The following is a 19,556-nucleotide window of genomic DNA, read 5'->3' as shown; positions in this document are numbered from 1 at the left end:
TACATTGCATAAGCACACGTTTTAGTTCGCATGTATACCAATTTGGCGTAACTAAAGTAAATACAAAACCAGAATATTAGAGTACAAAGAACAATAAATACATAGAAAAAATATATGTCAATTACGAAATACACATTGTTTTAACAAAAGGCATTGCCTCGCAAAATATATAAACAATGCGATAATTTTGCACAAAGAAAGCAGGAAAAATACAAAATTTCTTATAATGAAAAATAAATCTATTTTTTATTTCAGATAATTAAGTGCAGGTTTGAATGCATTACAATTGTCATATATATAGTAAATGATGATTTTATTATATACAAAACAACATAACTATGCAAGTGTACAAAAATGTAAATATGCAAAAGCCTGTATCTCAAAAACGTAAAAGAAAACTCAAAAGATTCAAAATCAAAGCACACTACAGCCAATCAGTCATGCTACCTTTTATACAAAAAACACGCGATTGTTTCAAAGGCAGGTGTTCCAAAATATATTGCTTTATTGCACTCCTTGAAGTTTTTTCTATGTCAATGCCATCTCTTTCAATTTTACTGAGCAAGCTTGGTACGCTATATGATAATCTACTGAACCCATATGTGGTATGTGAAAAAGGCGACAGCCATTTTGCTTTTTCTCTAATGTTGTACGAGATAACTATGGGTGCAGTAAGGTTAGATAACTTACTGCACCCATAAATGTACGATTGTTGCATCAGAAATGTTTTTGGCATTTTAGAGTAAGGTTAAGATTATAAAAATGTTTCAGAAGGCAAATTTTAGGGGTGGAAAACAAAGCTCGAGTATGGGCATCATCCCGGACATTTGCTATATGGCTATATGCTATTTAATACGCTGTTCGAAGTGTCTTTTGAAGTAGTGACCAATGGAGGCCCCTTTGGGATAAAATGCGTTCAAGGCCAAAATCCCTTAAGCAATTTCACTAGGGCAATTAACTGACTGCTTACCGCAGTAAAAAGTTGCTGGAACTAACTACAAAAGAGTAAGACTGCCATTGAAGTCTCCGAAAACTCGCTAAACTTAGTAGCTTTCTAGCCGAGTTATAAACACAACCCAGCATTGCTGAGGTGTCACAGTTAAGAAACTTGCACAGGTGGCCGCGGTTAACTTGAAATGCGTCGACAAAGTACCTGTAGCCTGTTGTGCTGGCAACGGTCTGACAGGTGCGACTGCGTCTTCGGTGTCAGTGTCGCCCCCGTGGTCAGGCGAGCAGTTGCCATTCATGGTACAGATGCGGTCCAGGAGTGTTTGCTCACGCATCTGGAACTCATTCAGGCGCCCCGTCAGGTCCTGGTACTCCTGTACAGAAGTTTATTACCACATAAGTTAAATACACTGCCACCTAGTTTTGGAATTGACTTGGGTTGTCCTCGTGAATGGTTATGTCCACATCCTGCCCCCTCTTTTCACTTTTTGAAACTGCTGCAAGTTTATGTAACCTCTATCGTGGATTCAAATGCAGTGCTTGGAGAAATACGTGTGTCTTCTCATCTACGGGTCAAATGTCTCGCACACGACTCGTCGCATATTCTAGCGTAATCGCTGGTGCTCACATATTCCCATTGCACACACAATCTCATTAAACAAGGCTCCCTCACTATAGAATCGGCAACAACATTTGAAGCAGTAACATTGTAACAGTTTTTTGCCAGTGAAAAACAGTTACAGTATAGTGCGGAATATAGATAGAGGTTTTTTCAAAAAAATATTAGTAAAAAGTCACCCCTCGACTTATATACCGGTCCTTGGCACAACCTCGTACGTCGTCTGGCAACATCCGCTGACTTTTTGGCATCCGCACCGTTAGCGCCTCCACGTTGACTGACACTGTTCGAATGACACCATCTTCCCTTTTTGTGCAGCTATTGTTCCTCGAGTTGCTAATTTCGTGACCACTTGCAAAATGAGTACTGGTACTTGACGACAGTTCGCCAAGGCGTTTAAGATGAAGGTGATCGAATACACTGAAGTTAACGGGAACATATTTGCCCAACGTCACTTTGGCGTCTCCGAAAAAAGCGTCTGATACTAGCGGATGCAGAAAGGCAAGTTTCTGCATGCAACACGCAGAAGACGTCCCTTTGCGGGCGCCGCGTGGTGCACCCTGAGCCCGAAGACAAGGTGGCAAATTTCGTGGGCGAGCATCGTGCCAGATCTTGGGCAGTGACAGCGGAACTTATCCTCATCAAAGCTATCGAGCTTGCCCACGAATCCGGACTAACGAGAGAGCAGTTTAAGGGCTCCATTTACTGAGTTCGCCGCTTCATGCGACGCAAAGGTTTCACACTTTGCCGGCGCACATTAGTCTGCCAGAAGCTGCCAGAGGCATACGAGGGCAAGCTGGTCGAATTCCAGCACTGTCATCCGTCTGCGGCAGCAGCATGGTTACATGCTGGGACAGATCGGCAACGCCGATGAAACGCCGGTGTGGTTCGATGTGCCGTCGTCCACCACAGTGTGCGAACGTGGCGCGAAGGAAGTCAAGCTGCTTTTGATGGGGAACGAGCATTCAGGCTTCACGGTGATGCTCATCTGCACTGCAGACGAACGAGGCATTCCTGCAGGATGTTATTCGCGTGAACGAAGAAGGCTATATCGACAAGGCCCTCGTGGTCAAATGGATCCAAACGGTCTAGAATCGGCGGCCCGGTGCACTCCTGCGGTGTCTGAGCATGCTCGTCTTGGATGCGTTTCGCGGGCACTTGAACGCAGGTGTGAAGCAGGCGCTCCGCGACGAGAGGACGGAGCTCGCCGTCATTCCGGGAGGCATGACCTCGACCCTTCAGCCGCTCGATGTCGTGCTCAACAAGCCCTTTAAAGACCTTGTTCGCGATCAGTGGATGGCCGGCGACAGCCCAAAGACCCCAACCGGCTGGCTGCACAGGCTGCCCCGCGCCACTGTGGCTGCAGGGGTGTCGCAGGCTTGGTGCTCGCTGCATGACGATATGGTGGTGTGGGCGTTCAAGAAATGCTGCATCGGCAACTCCTTGGACGGCACCGAGGACGACTTGTGGTGGGACGCAGCCAGTGAGAAGCAGATGTCTTCGGACTAGAGTTCAGAAAGCTCAAATGAATGAGCAGTGATGGCACCGTGAATAAGACCAAGTTCTGTGCCTAGTAATCTTTATGTTGACTTCTTTGCTTCAAGTTAAGGGGGTCGACTTATATTCCGTCTCGACCTATATTCCGCATTATACAGTACTGGAAAAAGATAAACAAGTGTGTAAATATTCCCAACTAAGCAGAATTTCATCAAAGGAACCTCTGACTGATGATTAATGACGAAAGTTGCTAAAAAAATATTTAAGTGCTAACTCAACTGTGCCATGGACTAGCTGGGTTTGTCAGCATGTTTCTGGCAAGAACGATCAAGGATGAACTTAGCATGTCAATGACACTTTCTTGAGACATTGTATGCTCAAGATATGATCTACATTGTTTTTTTAACTATTTCACAGTAAAATACTTGCCATTTTTAGACAGAATTCAGGATACTAGCATGGCACAAAAGAGTTGAAGACAGTGCTGGCTTTCAGCACAGCGCTTTGTTGTACTGTCATCAACATGACATGCTCTGTTGTTCTTAAGTCCTTTGTGACATTCTATAAGCACTGCAGACATTGCCCATTGGGGAGCGCAAGACTGCGTCTCTGCCGAGTGGCTTACGACTCCCATCTGTGCACTCAGAAAGTAATTATTGCTGCAACAGGCTGCCTTTTTAATTCTGCATTTTCAACACCAACAATGTGGTATTTTTTAACGTTTCTTCACCTCAAGTAAACAGTAAGGCCTGGAAAGCTCAGGTGAGTTGTGCTCGGAGCTTCAACACGTTCGCAAGAAAATTGTCAGCTTCCGGTGACCTCTCGAAGGCATGCGGCTCAACATAACGCTTTGCTGCTGGCACCTTCTTCCATGATGAGCCAGCGATTATGCACCGCATGGAAAATAACAAAAGCACGCTTGACTTCTAAGAAATGTTATGCTTCACATAAATGTGTGCCCGCCATGGTTGCTTGGTGGCTGAGCCTCTGTCAAGCTGTCTACACAGCTTTTAGGCCAGGTAGCCATCCAGTACTATCTGGTGAATAAACTGAACGAATAAATGGATGAATGGCGTTGCGTTGCTAAGCACGAGGTCCTGGCCTTAGCGGCTGAATTTCGATGTGGGCGAAATGCAAAAACGCCTGTGTACTGTGCATTGGGGGCCCATTCCCCAGGCGGTCAAATTAATCCAGAGTCCCCGGCGTGCCCCGTAATCAAATTGTGGTTTCAGCACGTAGAATCCCAGAATATATTGACACGTATACATGTTTATCTTTCACCGGTGGCTGCTTTCCACCAGCTAACAAATGTTAAACGTTATCGCTCGGCGCAGGTCGCGCCTGCATCGGAAGCTTCTCGAACGTTATCGATGCTTCTATCCGTCGTCTGTGGTCACCGACGCTCATGTTCTCTGATTGTATGAGCGACGCGAATTGTCTAGAACTTTCTAGAAGACACGTGGGCACCAGGGATTAATCTGGAACATTCGATGACTCACGTATAAAAGCCGACGCGTTTCGCCGCTGATGAAATTTTCGACGAGCGCCGAGTGTGTTCGCTGCTATCGTTGTGCTTTGAGTGTAGACCAGAGTGGCAAGATGGCCTTGTTGGTTCATCATTAAGGTTCATCCTGTGTGTTCGTACGTCTCCTTCTTTGTCCTCATCCTTACTAAGCGCTGAAATACTGCCTTTGAGTGTAGCTTGCTTTTGTGGGCACAGGTTCGCCCAATAAACAACCAGTTTCGTCATACACGGTTTTACGACTGTTTTCTTTACCGTCACTACTACGTGACATCTGGTGGAGGTGCTGAGCCACTGACGTACCTCACGAAGGCCGACGTCGAGTTCAAGTGGGAGACGGCGCAAGTCGAAGCATTTGAAGAACTGAAGCGACGCCTGCAATCGCCGCCCATAATTGCGCATTTCGACGAAAACGCCGATACCGAAGTCTACACCGACACAAGCAGCGTAGGACTCGGCACCGTGCTTGTGCAGAGGACTGACTGAATAGAAAGGGTCGTAAGTTACGCTAGCCGGTCGCTATCGAAGGCAGAAGCAAATTATTCCACAACAGAAAAGGAGTGCCTCGCCATCATCTGGGCTACATCAAAGTTTCGCCCCTACCTCTATGGCAGGCCTTTTAAAGTTGTGAGCGACCACCACGCCTTGTGTTGGCTAGCTAACTTGAAGGATCCTTCAGGTCGCCTCGCACGATGGAGTCTTAGACTTCAAGCATTCGACATCACCGTCGTTTACAAGTCTGGGCGAAAGCACTCTGATGCCGACTGCTTGTCTCGCGCCCTCGTCGAACCGCCGCCACAAGATGACCAGGATGACGACACTTTCTTGGGACCCATCAGCGCCGACGAATTCGCCGAACAACAGCGAGCCGACCCGAAACTAAGGAGCCTTGTAGACTACCTGGAAGGCAAGACCGTCATTGTGCCGAAGGTGTTCAGGCGAGGATTGGCGTCGTTTTTCTTGCAAAACGACATTCTCCTAAAGAAGAACTTCTCGCCTCTCCGAGCCAACTACCTCTTCGTGGTACCCTCAGCATTGCGTCCAGAGGTTCTGCAAGCCCTCCATGACGACCCAACGGCTGGACATCTCGGTTTTTCGCGCACTCTCGCGAGGATACAAGAAAAATACTACTGGCCTCGCCTCTCTGCCGACGTCGCCCATTACGTAAGGACATGCCGAGACTGTCAGCGACGCAAAACACCGCCGACAAGGCCAGCCGGACTTCTACAGCCAATCGAGCCACCTCGCCGACCGTTCCAGCAGATCGGGATGGACTTACTTGGGCCTTTTCCGACGTCGACGTCCGGGAATAAATGGATCGTCGTTGCTACGGACTACCTCACCCGCTACGCCGAAACAAAAGCCTTGCCGAAAGGCAGTGCCGCCGAGGTAGCCCGATTCTTCGTTGAGAACATTCTCCTGCGTCACGGTGCTCCAGAAGTCCTCATCACCGACAGGGGCACGGCCTTTACGGCAGAACTAACTCAAGCCATCCTGCGGTACAGCCAGACAAGCCATCGCCGCACCACCGCCTACCACCCGCAGACGAATGGCCTCACCGAGCGCCTAAATAAGACCATCGCCGACATGCTGGCAATGTACGTCGACGTCGAACACAAGACGTGGGATGCCATCCTTCCGTACGTGACCTTCGCATACAACACGGCCGTGCAAGAAACGACGCACATGGCGCCGTTCAACCTGGTCTACGGAAGGAACGCGGCAACGACGCTTGACGCCATGCTACCAGACATCGCTGACGAAGAAAATGTCGACGTTGCCACTTATTTGCAGCGTGCCGAAGAAGGTCGACAGCTCGCCCGCCTGCGCATCAAGAACCAGCAGAGGACCGACAGCCGACACTACAATCTTCGACGACGCTACGTCGAGTACCAGCCCGGCGACCGTGTTTGGGTCTGGACTCCGATTCGCCGACGAGGACTTAGCGAGAAACTGTTGCGTCGCTATTTCGGACCATATAAGATAATCCGACGTATTGGCGCACTGGACTATGAGGTCGTGCCAGACGGCATTTCGCAATCACAGCGGCGCCGGGCACGACTTGAAGTCATCCACGTGGTGTGTCGCCCGCTGACGAGCTTGGCTACTTTGTTACTTAGTTTTTTTTCTTTATTACGCGTCGTTTTGTTTTCGCTTTCACGTTTGTTTGTAACATCGGGACGATGTTTTTTTTAAAGGGGAGGGTATTGACATGTATACATGTTTATCTTTCACCGGTGGCCACTTTCCACCGGCTAACAAATGTTAAACGCTATCGCTCGGCGCAGGTCGTGCCTGCATCGGAAGCTTCTCGAACGTTATCGATGCTTCTATCGGTCGTGTATGGTCACCGACGCTCATGTAATCTGATTGTATGAGCGACGCGAATTGTCTAGAACTTTCTAGAAGACACGCGGGCACCAGGGATTAATCTGGAACATTCGATGACTCACGTACAAAAGCCGACGCGTTTCGCCGCTGATGAGATTTTCGACGATCGCCGACTGTGTTCACCACTATCGTTGTGCTTTGAGTGTAGCTTGCTTTTGTGGGCACAGGTTCGCCCAATAAACAACCAGTTTCGTCATACACAGTTTTACGACTGTTTTCTTTACCGTCACTACTACAAGACAATATAAATTCATATAACTGTTTCTGTGGTCTTCAAATCAAGAACATAAGAAAGTAATTATTGACAGTAAAGAATAGAAAATAAACTGCTGATAATGCAACCAGTAATAAAAAAATTTGAAACATTTGGTAGTTTTCTAAAAAAAGACTGTTGGCATGGAAAGAGTTCCTTAAGCTCATTAAGAGGAAGCTTTAGCTTGGGGGCTCCTCTCTAAATACATAGAAAAGGAGAAACTATTTTTTATTGGTGACCACAACACTGAATTTGATGAGGTTTGTTGCATTTAAAAGAAAAAGTTAAAATCTAGTGAATGTTGAAAGGGAAATTCTCACTTAGGCATAAGTGAGAATTCAAGTGAGAATTCACATAAATACTGTTGAAAATGACAAAATTTCAGAAAACGAAACTATCACATTTACAACTAACCCATCAATGAAAAGTGATATTCCAATTCTGTAAACTGCACCCACTAACACATCTAAAGTGTACAAGACTGTTGTAATTTACACTCCTGTAAAATAAATAATCGATTATTATGTCAGGCAAAACACCCGTTAACACTAACAAATAAACGACAGCAGCAAGTTAATAATGTATACCGAATTTGTGCTCTTTAGGTGCTCTAATGGATAGAACTGCGATGTCTGTATTTGGTGAAGAGCTATGAATTTGCAAACTTCGGGCTTCCATATTTTTAAACTTACTGAGAAGAGGTTTATTGGCGGTGTCCTTCAAGGACGCTACGAGTTCTAAGAACGGCGAGGAACACTAACAAATAAACGACAGCAGCAAGTTAATAATGTATACCGAATTTGTGCTCTTTAGGTGCTCTAACGGATAGAACTGCGATGTCTGTATTTGGTGAAGAGCTATGAATTTGCAAACTTCGGGCTTCCATATTTTTAAACTTACTGAGAAGAGGTTTATTGGCGGTGTCCTTCAACGACACTACGAGTTCTAAGAACGGCGAGGCAGCATGGAGCACCGTCTCCAAAAACACCAGCGACCAACAGCGCGAGCAGAGCGGGTCGAGCGTTGGCGATGCCACTGGACGGAGGCGCGTCTTCTTCACAATCGCCCCCGCAGAAAAAGAGCCATCCTGGCGACCTAAGAGGTTGTTGGCAGAGGGTCATGGTAGGGCTTGAGACGCGCCTTGTGGACGAGGACGTCCACGCCGGCGCATGTCGTCAGATGGAGAAAGTGGCTTGATGAGAAAATTCACCGGGGATGTTCGCTCCAAGACGCGGTAAGGCCCTTCGTACTTTGGAACGAGTTTTGAGGAAAGGCCTGAAGTTTGGCAAGGAACAGCCAGCCATACAAGAGACCCTGGGGCATACGTGGGACTGGGCAGTGAGTCGGCGCGTCCTTCCTTCTGGCGCTGTTGTTCTTGTGACGTAAAGGTGCGCGCGAGCTGGCGGCACTCTTCGGCTTGTCGGGCAGCTTCGTACACAGGTGCGCACTCGGAAGCGTCAGGACGGCATGGAAGGAGAGTGTCGATGGTATGCAATGGCTCCCGTCCATATATAAGGAAGAAAAGGTGAAAATCCCGTTGTAGCTTGTATCGCGGTGTTGTATGCGAACGTTACAAACAGAAGTACGCGGTCCCAATTCCCATGTTCAGATGCCACATACATCGCGAGCATATCACCGAGAGTGCGGTTAAACCATTCCGTGAGCCCGTTAGTTTGCGGATGGTAAGCCGTGCTCGTTCGATGAATAATGTGGCATTCCGAAAGCCGACCTCCGAGAGGAAGGCGCGACCTCTATCACTCAGAAGTTCTCGAGGTGCGCCATGTCGAAGGACGAAGCAATGCAGGACGAAAGAGGCTATATCCCGCGCTGTAGCATTCGGTAGAGCAGCAGTTTCGGCGTAGTGTGTCAAATGGTCTACAGCAACTGTGATCCATCGATTGCCATCCGGTGTCATGGGAAGCGGGCCGTAGAGGTCAATGCCTACGCGATCGAAGGGTTTGGCAGGGCACAGAAGCGGCTGCAAGGCGCCAGAAGCACGTAAAGGTGGTAATTTTCGACGTTGACAGTCAGGGCAGCACTGAACAAACTTTCGTACAAAAGTGTACATTCCCCGCCAGTAGTAGCGATGGCTTATACGTTCGTAAGTCTTAAATACTCCGGCGTGGCCACATTGCGGATCGTCGTGAAAAGAGGCACAGATTTGGGATCTTAAGCTGCGGGGAATCACTAGTAGCCATCTACGGCCTTCGGGAGCGTAGTTGCGTCGGTGAAGCAGCTGATCACGAATGGCGAAATGAACAGCTGGGCGTCGGAGGGATCAGGATACAGGAGTGGTCGACGATCCAGAAAGATAGGCAAAATAAAAGCGATCCACGGGTCACGGCGTTGTTCGGTGCCAATCGAGTCAAGGTCAAGAGATGACAGGGGGTGAGCGCAAGTGGTTCCGCATGCCGAGTCGGGAGGTAGAGGTGAACGGGACAGGGCATCTGCGTCAGTGTGCTTGCGTCCACAGCGGTAGACGATGCGAATATCGTACTTCTGGATTCGGAGTGCCCAGCGTGCTAAGCGGCCAGATGGATCTTTCAATGTGGCGAGCCAACAAAGCGCGTGGTGATCCGTTACCAGATCAAATGGGCGGCCGATAAGTATGGGCGGAACTTGCCAAGCGCCCACACCAGAGCCAAGCACTCTTTTTCAGTTACGCTGTAATTGGCCTCTGCTTTGGTCAGCGTACGACTCGCATAGGCGACCACGTATTCTGAGTAGCCGGGCTTGCGTTGCACGAGGACGGCGCCAAGACCGAACCCGCTGGCGTCTATATGCACCTCAGTTGCAGCTGTTGGATTGAAATGGCGAATAGGTGGAGAGGTAAGAAGACGACGCAGTGTAGCAAACGCGGCGTCGCATGCAGGAGACCAGGAGGAGAGGTCCACGCCACCGCGTAGGAGCTGGGTAAAGGGCGACACGATCGATGCGAAATTGCGGACAAAGCGCTGGAAATATGAGCACAGGCCCACAAAACTGTGTAGTTCTTTGACGTTAGTGCTTCGGGAACTGAGCGACTGCATGAAGTTTCGAGGGGTCCGGTAGAACGCCTTGCTTGGACACAGTGTGGCCCAAGATGGTCAGCTCCCCCGCAGCGAAACGGCACTTCTTGAGTTTCAGTTGCAGACCAGTGTTGGTGAGACACGTCAAAACATGTCGAAGGCGAAGTAGGTGGGTCAGAAAGTCAGGCGAGAAAACCGCGACATCGTCGAGGTAAGAAAGACACATAGACCACTTGAGGCCACGCAGCGTATTGTCCATGAGTCGTTCAAACATGGCAGGCGCGTTGGAAAGCCCAAAGGGCATCACGTTGAATTCGTATAGGCCGTCAGGGGTAATAAACGCCGTTTTCTGGCGACCGGCTTCAGCCATTGGAACCTGCCAGTAGCCAGAACGCAAGTCTAGGGACGAAAAGAATTCCGCACCCTAAAGGCTGTCAAGGATGTCGTCGATGCACGGCAAAGGATAGACGTCCTTGCGCGTGACCTTATTCAATCGACGGTAATCAACGCAAAAGCAGACAGACCCGTCCTTCTTGCGAACGAGAACAACAGGAGATGCCCAGGGACTGTGAGATGGTTGGATAATGCCACGGCGTAGCATATCGTTGACTTGGTCGTTGATGACGCAACGCTCATCGGCGGAGACGCGGTACAGTCGTTGACGCAACAGCTGTTGCAAGCCCATGTCAATGTAGTGCTGCACTTCCGACGTTCGGCCCAATTGCGGCTGAGACACATCGAAGGAATCTCTGAAGTGGTGTAGAAGCTGAAGAAGCTCGGAGAGTTCGGCAGGGGTTAGTGTAGTGGCGATGGAACCGGAAAACATGTTACTCGACGACTCATCATGCGTTGAAAGGGCGAAGAGTCCGTCCGAGTCAAGATGGAAAGATTCGTCTGGCATGGTAACAAAGTATGAAGAGTCAAGCTGTTCGACGCGGCCGAGACATTCGCTGACAAGCAACGTAACCGATGCAGAAAGCGGATTGTACACAAAAATATTGCTGATGCCGGCAGCGATGTCAAGCGTTGCAAAAGGCAGTGGAACGGCTTTGCGACTCAAAGATGTCAGATGGCGTAAAGAAGACCGTCGCATCGGTGACGGCATCGCAGACGACCGGGACAAGGGCAAAAGAGCCAGGTGGAATGTCGGTGTCCTCACCTCACGCACGACCAGTTTAGGAGGCTGATCAAGAGCGTCGTGGGATGGTGCGTCACACAGCGGCGAAAATTCAACTTCAGCTCGTGCGCAGTCGACGACGGCATTATGACGGGACAAGAAGTCCCACCCCAGGATGACGTCATGTGAGCAGGCAGGAAGAACAATAAACTCGACAATGTACAAAACGCCTTGTAAAAGCACACGGGCAGTACAAGCTGCGAGAGGTGTCACGTGCTGTGCGCTTGCCGTGCGAAGCGACACTCCAGACAGCGGCGTGGCCACCTTGCACAGCGCACGGCAGTTTGGCGGCTATAACAGAAACGGCGGCGCCAGTGTCCACAAGCGCAAAAGTAGAAGTACCTTCGACAGATATTGCGACCATGTTAGCAGGAAAAGAGCGAGGAATTGGGCAGTTCGAAGATGGCTCAGTTCTTGCCTCGCGAACTGCGGTGCTTAGTTTTCCTGGTCGGAGGGTGTGGGTCGGCAACGCATTGGGGAGAGCGATCGTCGACGAGGAGATGGGGATCGGCGCGACGGAAATTCAGGGAGGTCAGAAGAAACGTAGCGCTGGGAGGGACCCGGGGTTGATGGGTGCATGGGCTGACTGCCATACTGGAACGGCCGGGCAGCGGCGTCGGGAGTTGGAAGGCGACGGCGGCAATAGCGAGCGACGTGTCCAGGCGTGCAGCAGGCGTAACAGATGGGATGATTGTCAGGCGTCCGCCATCGATTGCTGTCTCTCGGCCCGGCCCAAGAAGCAGTAGGAGCGGCGGGAGGTGCAGACTGTTGCAGGATCGAGAAAGGCGGCTGGGGAGGCCTACGCACTACCTGCGCATAGGTAGGAGGCACGGCAACAGGCTGCACTGCCTGCGCATAGGTAGGAGGCACGGCAACAGGCTGCACTGCCTGCACATACGTAAGAGGCGCGGCGACAGGCTGCACTATCTGCGTATAGGGAAGAGGCACGGCCACAGGTGGCTGGTGGTGGGCGACGGGAACAGCTTGTGCGACCTCTTCGGCAATGACAGTACGGAGCGTCGAAGGCAGACGACTGGATGGCTCCTGAGTGAAGGGGACCAAGGAAAGTTGACGGGCAACCTCCTCGCACACGAAGTCCTGAATCTGCTGAAGCAGTGGAGAGTGGTCGGAAACGGCAACCAGACTCGCTAGCGAGTCGGCGGTAGACAGAGCCTGCCGAGTCAGGGTGCGTTGCTTCTTCAGCTCTTCGTAGCTCTGGCATAGTGCGACTACTTCAGAAACGGTGCGCGGACTCCTGGCCAAAAGCATCTGGAATGCGCCGTCATCGATGCCTTTGAGGATGTGCTGAACTTTATCAGCTTCGGGCATGGCGGTGTTGACACGTTTACAAAGGTCGACGACGTCTTCAATGTAGCTAGTGAAATTTTCACCAGTCTGCTGTGCACGGGCTCGCAAGCGCTGTTCAGCGCGTAATTTGCGCACAGCAGGTCAACCAAACACTTGAGTGAAAGACGTCTTGAAAGTTGACCATGTCGGGATGTCGACCTCGTGGTTATGAAACCAGAGTTGCGCAATGCCAGTAAGACAAAATATGACGTTGGTCAACTTCGCGACGTCGCCCCACTTGTTATGCGCGCTCACCCGTTCATACGACGTAAACCAGTCCTCCACGTCTGTTTCATCTGTACTGCTGAAGACCTTCGGCTCACGTTGCCGAGGAGCCCCGGTGCAGATGACGGGCTGGGGCGCAGGCGCTGGCGGGTCGGTGTTGTCGGTCATGATGGGCGGAAGCGTTCGGGTTCGAAGCTCCAGGGTGCAAGCGGCGGGGGAAATCCAGCAACCTCCACCAATTGAGAAGAGGTTTATTGGCGGTGTCCTACAAGGACGCTACGAGTTCTAAGAACGGCGAGGCAGCGTGGAGCACCGTCTCCAAAAACACCAGCAACCAACAGCGCGAGCAGAGCGGGCCGAGCGTTGGCTATGCCACTGGATGGAGGCGCGTCTTCTTCTTCACATTACTACTTTTTTTTAAATCCTTGTGAAACATTCCACACCCTAAATCAATATTTCGCTACCTAAAGACTAGAATTTAACTTTTTCAAATTCAACAAATTTCATTAAGATCGGCCCAGGGGTTATCTCAGAAAAGCATTTTTATGTTTTACATGTATTTGAAAAGGCTGCATCGGAGTCGAGTGGCCCAAGCCCATCTGCACAACAGCTCAGACGGTGCATCACTCGACACCGCTCCAAGTGTGATCGTCGTTGATGCAGCACAGTTCAACTTTCTCGCTGTCAGGTTTGGCATCATTCTCTTTTTCCACGTCCATCCGCCATCCATGCAAATTTGACTGAAGGTGGGCGGTCAATGCAACAGCCACATCTGACATTTTCACCCATCGTCCTAACCTAGTCTTGTGACTTGCTGCTCAAAGCCACGAGAAGAAACAAATGTGCATGTGTACGCAACGAAAGGACGTCATGCCACAGAGATGGTGGCCGACAACGATGTTGATGCCTTCTTTCAATTGTCAGCTCTCCGAGTGTTGTGCGACAGTTGAGCGCCACACTGCAACTTTAGTTGCCCACAGTCAAAGCACCGCTGTGATGAATATTCACGGCTTGCAGATGTGATAACAGGCTGTTGTACAAAGCTCGCTGCTGATTCAGAAAAGTGGTGACTTTGGCCAGTTGCTTAAATTTGAGCTCGTCCAGCAGCTGTTAAAATATTCCCACTCAAAACTTCAGCACGAAGCCAGGAAAGTGTAGAAGGGGCAAAACTGCAAGCAAAAGGAACGTTTGCTGCCGGAACTGCACCTTTTCTTCATGAAGTAGATGAACTGCTTCACTCTATGGCTTCCACAGTTGTGTTTCCCCAAAAATATTGGTAAAATGTGCATTCTAAATCTCTTTTGACATCAACTTTTTTTTTTGTAGTTACATGGACTCTTTGTAGTCTTTCGTTTCACGTTCTTGGCTTCGAAAATTTGTTTAGTATTTATCAATGATTTTTCTTGTACCTATGCATTTGGGAACACCAATTAGGTTTCTACAATTTATAATGCTGCACTATATGCTGAAGGGTTGCCTACGGCGAGAATTTTTTTGTCTTAGACCCCCATAAGAGGTTATTTTCCCCATAGTAACAAAAGAGTTAATTAGACGAGTTCCAATGTACTTTGTAAAATGCTTATATTGCGAGTGAATACACTGTCTGTAACAATTTGTAAAAGCAATTGTGTGCAACAAATCGTTTATACACTCACTATTGCTGCAAAGTAAAGGGCAGCTGTCGACCTCAATAGCTCCTTGTGGCTTTCTAGTACAGGAGAATAAATGAAGTTGAATCTTCGTGGCCCCCCCGAGTACATTTATTTATGTGTGTACCCTATATCACCTGCACACTTGAAATTTACACCACCTATGCCTTGACAAGTTCCATGTGTCTTTGTAAATCACGTTGAGTAGCACTGACAATTGGGCGAGTTGGTACAGATGCATGGCTTCAGAACGGCGCAACAAGGAAGACGAAAAGACGAAAGATCACACGAACACAAGCGCCGACTCACAACTGAAGTTTATTCCATATCACAGAGCAGATTTATACACACACGTGGTCACACACAACGCAAAAAGAACCAAAAAACCAGAACATGTTAACCATTCAGGTACAGGATTTCTTTATCCTGTAGCGCAATAGAGGGACAGCTGATACAAGACTGTTTTTGATTTTGAATGTTCCATGCTTCGATTACTTCCCAAGTCGTCTTATCATGATGCCTTGAAATAATGCTTGTGAGGTGTCAGAAGTGTGGCTGCACGCCTCAGTTTAACCTCACAAGCATTATTTCAAGGCATCATGATAAGACGACTCGGGAAGTAATGGAAGCATGGAACATTCAAAATAAAAAACAGTCTTGTATCAGCTGTCCCTCTATTGCGCTACAGGATAAAGAAATCCTGTACCTGAATGGTTAACATGTTCTGGTTTTTGGTTGTTATTTTTGCATTGTCTGTGGCCACGTGTGTGTATAAATCTGCTCTGTGATATGGAATAGATGTTAGTTGTGAGTCGGCGCTTGTGTTCGTGTGATCTTTCGTCTTTTCGTCTTCCTTGTTGCGCCGTTCTGAAGCCATGCGTCTTTGTAAAGCTTTTTCTACAACTACTGCTTTAGTCCATGCTGCCATTACTAGTCCAATAATTTCTTGCAACTCCTTATCGCCCTGCATTTCTTTAGCTACTCCACAATGTTCTGCAGTGTACCCACTTTATTCCAAGTTCCAATCCACTGTGACTGACTTGTCCAGTCCATACTGATCTTAGTCTTTTTGAAAAACATTTTGGGACGTCCTGTTGTATATTATTTGTTGCGACTACCAGCCTTCATAATTTCACCTGCATATCATACACAACACTCTCGGTAGCCTTCAGAGTGTCATCCTGATTAGTCATTGAATTCTACAGCAATTGAATTGAAATCAAGACAGCGTGACGAATGAACAAACACAACAGGCTCAACTCGCAGTGCTTGTTTAGGGTGACAATTTTCAATTCAGGCAATGACACAAAGCCAGGATTAGTTTTGTCCAATGGAAGGAACACTGGCTCACCAGTATGTACATGGATGGAGGATGCTGGTAGGCCGAGAACTTGGCATTGAGTGCCTCCAGGTTTTCTTTGGTCAGGCGGATCATGCTGCGGATGTTCCTCAGCTGCAGGCACAAGAGGAAACAAGAAGCTCAATGCGCACAGACCAAGAGGCACAAAACGCAAGCAAATTAGGAAAAAAACATTACATATCGCATGTGCAGTCACTTCATTCACATATTGTGCATCAAGCTAAAGAAAAATTGTTGCTCAGTTTTAGCAGAGCATGACATCAGTAAATGAGCACACAAAAAGTGCAAAGGTACTACAAACACAATCGTCACCTAATGAGTGATGGAAAGAAAAAATATGACTTTCAACTTCTAGAAACTTATTACACTGTGCAAGGCAACCTCACCATGGTGACACATGAAACAAAAATAGACATGATGCACTAAGATTGTCTGAAAAAAAAATATTTTTCAAATAATAAAAAGTTGGACCACCTCGGAAAAGAATCGTCACAAGCCTTTGACCGATCAGCTGTCACTCCCGTAGAGCTGTACATTTCAATCAAATAAATCTACTCTACTTATGGGCAACCTGAGAGCGCTAACGTCCGCGTGTGTATTTCTAACATCACACCTTTATCCCCCACCCCAGTGTAGGGTAGTAAACCGGAAACTCACTTCTGGTTAACCTCCCTGCCTTTCCTCTCTCACTTGCTCTCTCTAACATCACACCATGCTTTTACTATGCTATAAAGGATTGGAAGCTGCGTACATCATAAAGGAAATAAAGCCACAAATTGTTTATCTAAACATTAGTCTTTCCCTCTTATCACAGAACTTTTCATTTTCACAAATTCTTACTTTAAGTTCATGCATTCTTCTTAGCTATAAATGGAAACAAAGAAGGTGTAAACATCTTTCACATACTGCGTACCACCCACCAAGGCCCATTAGTAAAAATCAACTAGAAAAATGATTGGCTCAAACAAAATGCTTCACCATGGTTGCCGATGCAACAGGCTACAATTAGTACTTCTCTGGCAACTGTGTGATAGTGGCACCTGCTCTTCTGTCAGCCTTGTGCTTTTCTCGCTGTGCAATTGACCTAGCTCACTACTTCAAATCATCAGCTGTTCCACTCCGGCTTAATGTTCAAGCTCAAGAACTTGCTACGGGAGAACCGAACAAGATATCGTAGTGAAAATTTCAAAAATTTGAGAAAGGTTTGCGTAGGTACTAGAGGAAGTCTGTTGATCAAAGGGTGGTAGTAATTACAAAGAAACAGAAAATTAACTGAACTGGTAGCACAAGAGTGTTTCTTGTACATGATCACTGCGAGAAACAGGAAACACTCTAGTAGTCTCTCTGGATGCTCATGGCTGTTTCAAAATGTTACTAAAAATAATAAAAGTACTTAAATTTAGGCTCCCTGAAACACTTTTCTAACTAATCACAGAATGGCCTCACTAATAAAGAACATTGCCTTATGAATCATCTTTTTTTCAAATGCTTCAATTATAACCCAAAAGTTGAGCTTCTTACACGTTGCATTTACAGTACACAGCACTATCTCAGAGGCCATGCAGCTGCTGTCTTTTCGAGACCACAGGCATATTTTTAATTTATCTCGAGATTAGGAAAAATAGTGTTACTTGCAATCATGAAATCAGCCAATAGCTGTTGGTGGGCTTCGCTGCTTGCAATGACGACATTGTGATGGCGAAAATAATTTTACTGTTTTTGACACAGGATTGTACTGCATGCAGTACTTTTGCATTTTCCCCCCCCTGCGGGATAACAACTGATAAACCAGATTTCCATCTTATTTTAATTTTTTATAAGTCCTTATATCTTGGTTCCACATTCTTATTTGTCCTCTGTAGTCATAAACATAAAGGCAGTTTCAATTTTGTTGTGGTTCTACGTCTGTTACAGGCCTTGACCGTTCACAGTACCTCTATCTGTATAACTACTACACCTTGTAGTAAATCACGACATTATAGGAATGAAAATAATATTTATGTGCACATACAGAAACCAGCCGCTGCAGCAAAGCAGGTTCTCCCAGCTTCACGTAAGTATGGGAGCTGAAACTGTCTTTGCTCAGTTTCACGAATCTGCTATACTTCCCCGGTAGTTTTCTTTTACAAGTAAATCACCACCGACATGACTAAACAAACTTGACTGTGCACCTGAGAATACCCACATGCTCCTGTTCGAAGTCAGTTCAAGCTAAGACAACTACAATTCTGGACTGAATTGGGTGACACCCAGGCCAGAGCTACCTTTGTTTATTCCATAATAGTTTGGGCCATACTTACCCCAAGCAGGTGTGGCCTTAGAATAATTAAAAAAAGTGATAGTACGCGTTTAAGGTTAGATACGCTCGGCGTTTATATGAATGCACAGAAAACAGGCAACGGCCAAACGGAGTGAGCGTTGGCACCAACAACAACAACGGTCTTCTTCTGCTGGCGCCCGTATTTCTCCCTCCCCGGCGAAAAAGGAGCCATCCTGGCGACCTATGGAACAGGCAGCGCTGGTGGGTCGTCGTGCGTCTTCAGTTGATCAACATGATCAGTTTCGCGTCCGCGACGCCGTTGGTACGTAGATGGCTGAATAGGCTCAATGATGTAGTTCACCGGGGACGTCTGTCGTAGAACCCGGTAAGGGCCATCATAGTTTGAGCTGAACTTTGTGGAAAGGCCTGGAGTAGAGGAGGGAACGCGGAGCCGTACCAGCGTTCCAGGTGAATATGATGGAAAAGACAAGCTTACGTCATGACTATGTTTCTGGCCGGCCTGGTCTTGCGCGGTAAGTGAGCATGCAATCTGACGACATTCTTTGGAATAAGTGGCGGCTTCAGAAGAGTCATAGATTCTGAAGCGTCGGGGCGATAAACGAGGAAGGTTCGCGACCATTAAGAAGAAAGAAGGGACAGAATCTTGTGGTAGACTGAGTGGCGCTATTGTAAGCATACGTAACAAAGGGAAGGATGCGGTCCCAGTTAGTGTGTGTGGTCAACGGAAACGTACATGGCAAGCATGTCGCCGAGAGTGGGATTAAAGCATTCAGCACAACCAAGGGTTTGCGGATGATATGCGCTTGTAGTTCTATGGACAATGTTACATTCGCGGAGGAGGGCTTCTACAGCTTCGGAGAGGAATGAACGACCAAGGTGACTCAGGAGCTCGCGAGGCGCACCGTGTCGAAGAACAAGGTAGCGAAGGATGAACAAGCCGACTTCACGTGCTGTGGCCGCCGGAAGCGCTGAAGTTTCGGCGTAGCGCATGAGGTGGTCCACGGCGACTATGACCCAGCGGTTGCCATCTGGGGTGTACGGTAGAGGGCCATACAAACCAATGCCGATACGGGCGAAAGGCCGCGAGGAACAAGGCAATGGTTGAAGCGGCCCTGTTATCGTGTGAGGTGGGCTCTTGCGGCGTTGGCACTTGGAGCACAAGTGAACGTACTGCCGAACAAAGCGGTACATTCCGCGCCAGTAGTATAGAAGCCGGAGGCGTGCATACGTCTTTAGTACACGGGCATGGGTGCATTGCGGATCCGCATGAAAAGAGGCA

The 19,556-nt window shown here is 48.1% G+C and overlaps 2 protein-coding genes across 3 annotated transcripts in view; both read right to left on the bottom strand.

Annotated features, from left to right (window-relative positions):
• Positions 1-16,126, bottom strand: part of LOC119461836 (serine/threonine-protein kinase B-raf-like) — a 28,890-nt gene extending 12,764 nt beyond the window's left edge. Inside the window, exons 1-2 of the mRNA XM_037723207.2 lie at positions 15,988-16,126; positions 1,154-1,322 (exon numbers count right to left, since the gene is read on the bottom strand). Of these exons, the coding sequence (XP_037579135.2) occupies positions 1,154-1,322; positions 15,988-16,071 (253 nt within the window). The 5' untranslated portion in view covers positions 16,072-16,126. The remainder of the gene's footprint in view (positions 1-1,153; positions 1,323-15,987) is intronic.
• Positions 1-19,556, bottom strand: part of LOC125947608 (uncharacterized) — a 386,033-nt gene that overhangs the window by 209,025 nt on the left and 157,452 nt on the right. The gene's annotated exons all lie outside the window — the stretch shown is intronic.

The sequence above is a fragment of the Dermacentor silvarum genome, chromosome 8 (assembly GCF_013339745.2).
Source record: "Dermacentor silvarum isolate Dsil-2018 chromosome 8, BIME_Dsil_1.4, whole genome shotgun sequence".
Lineage (NCBI taxonomy): Eukaryota > Metazoa > Arthropoda > Arachnida > Ixodida > Ixodidae > Dermacentor > Dermacentor silvarum.
Note: the sequence above shows the minus strand (reverse complement) of the source record. Positions and strands in the feature narration are given on the sequence as shown.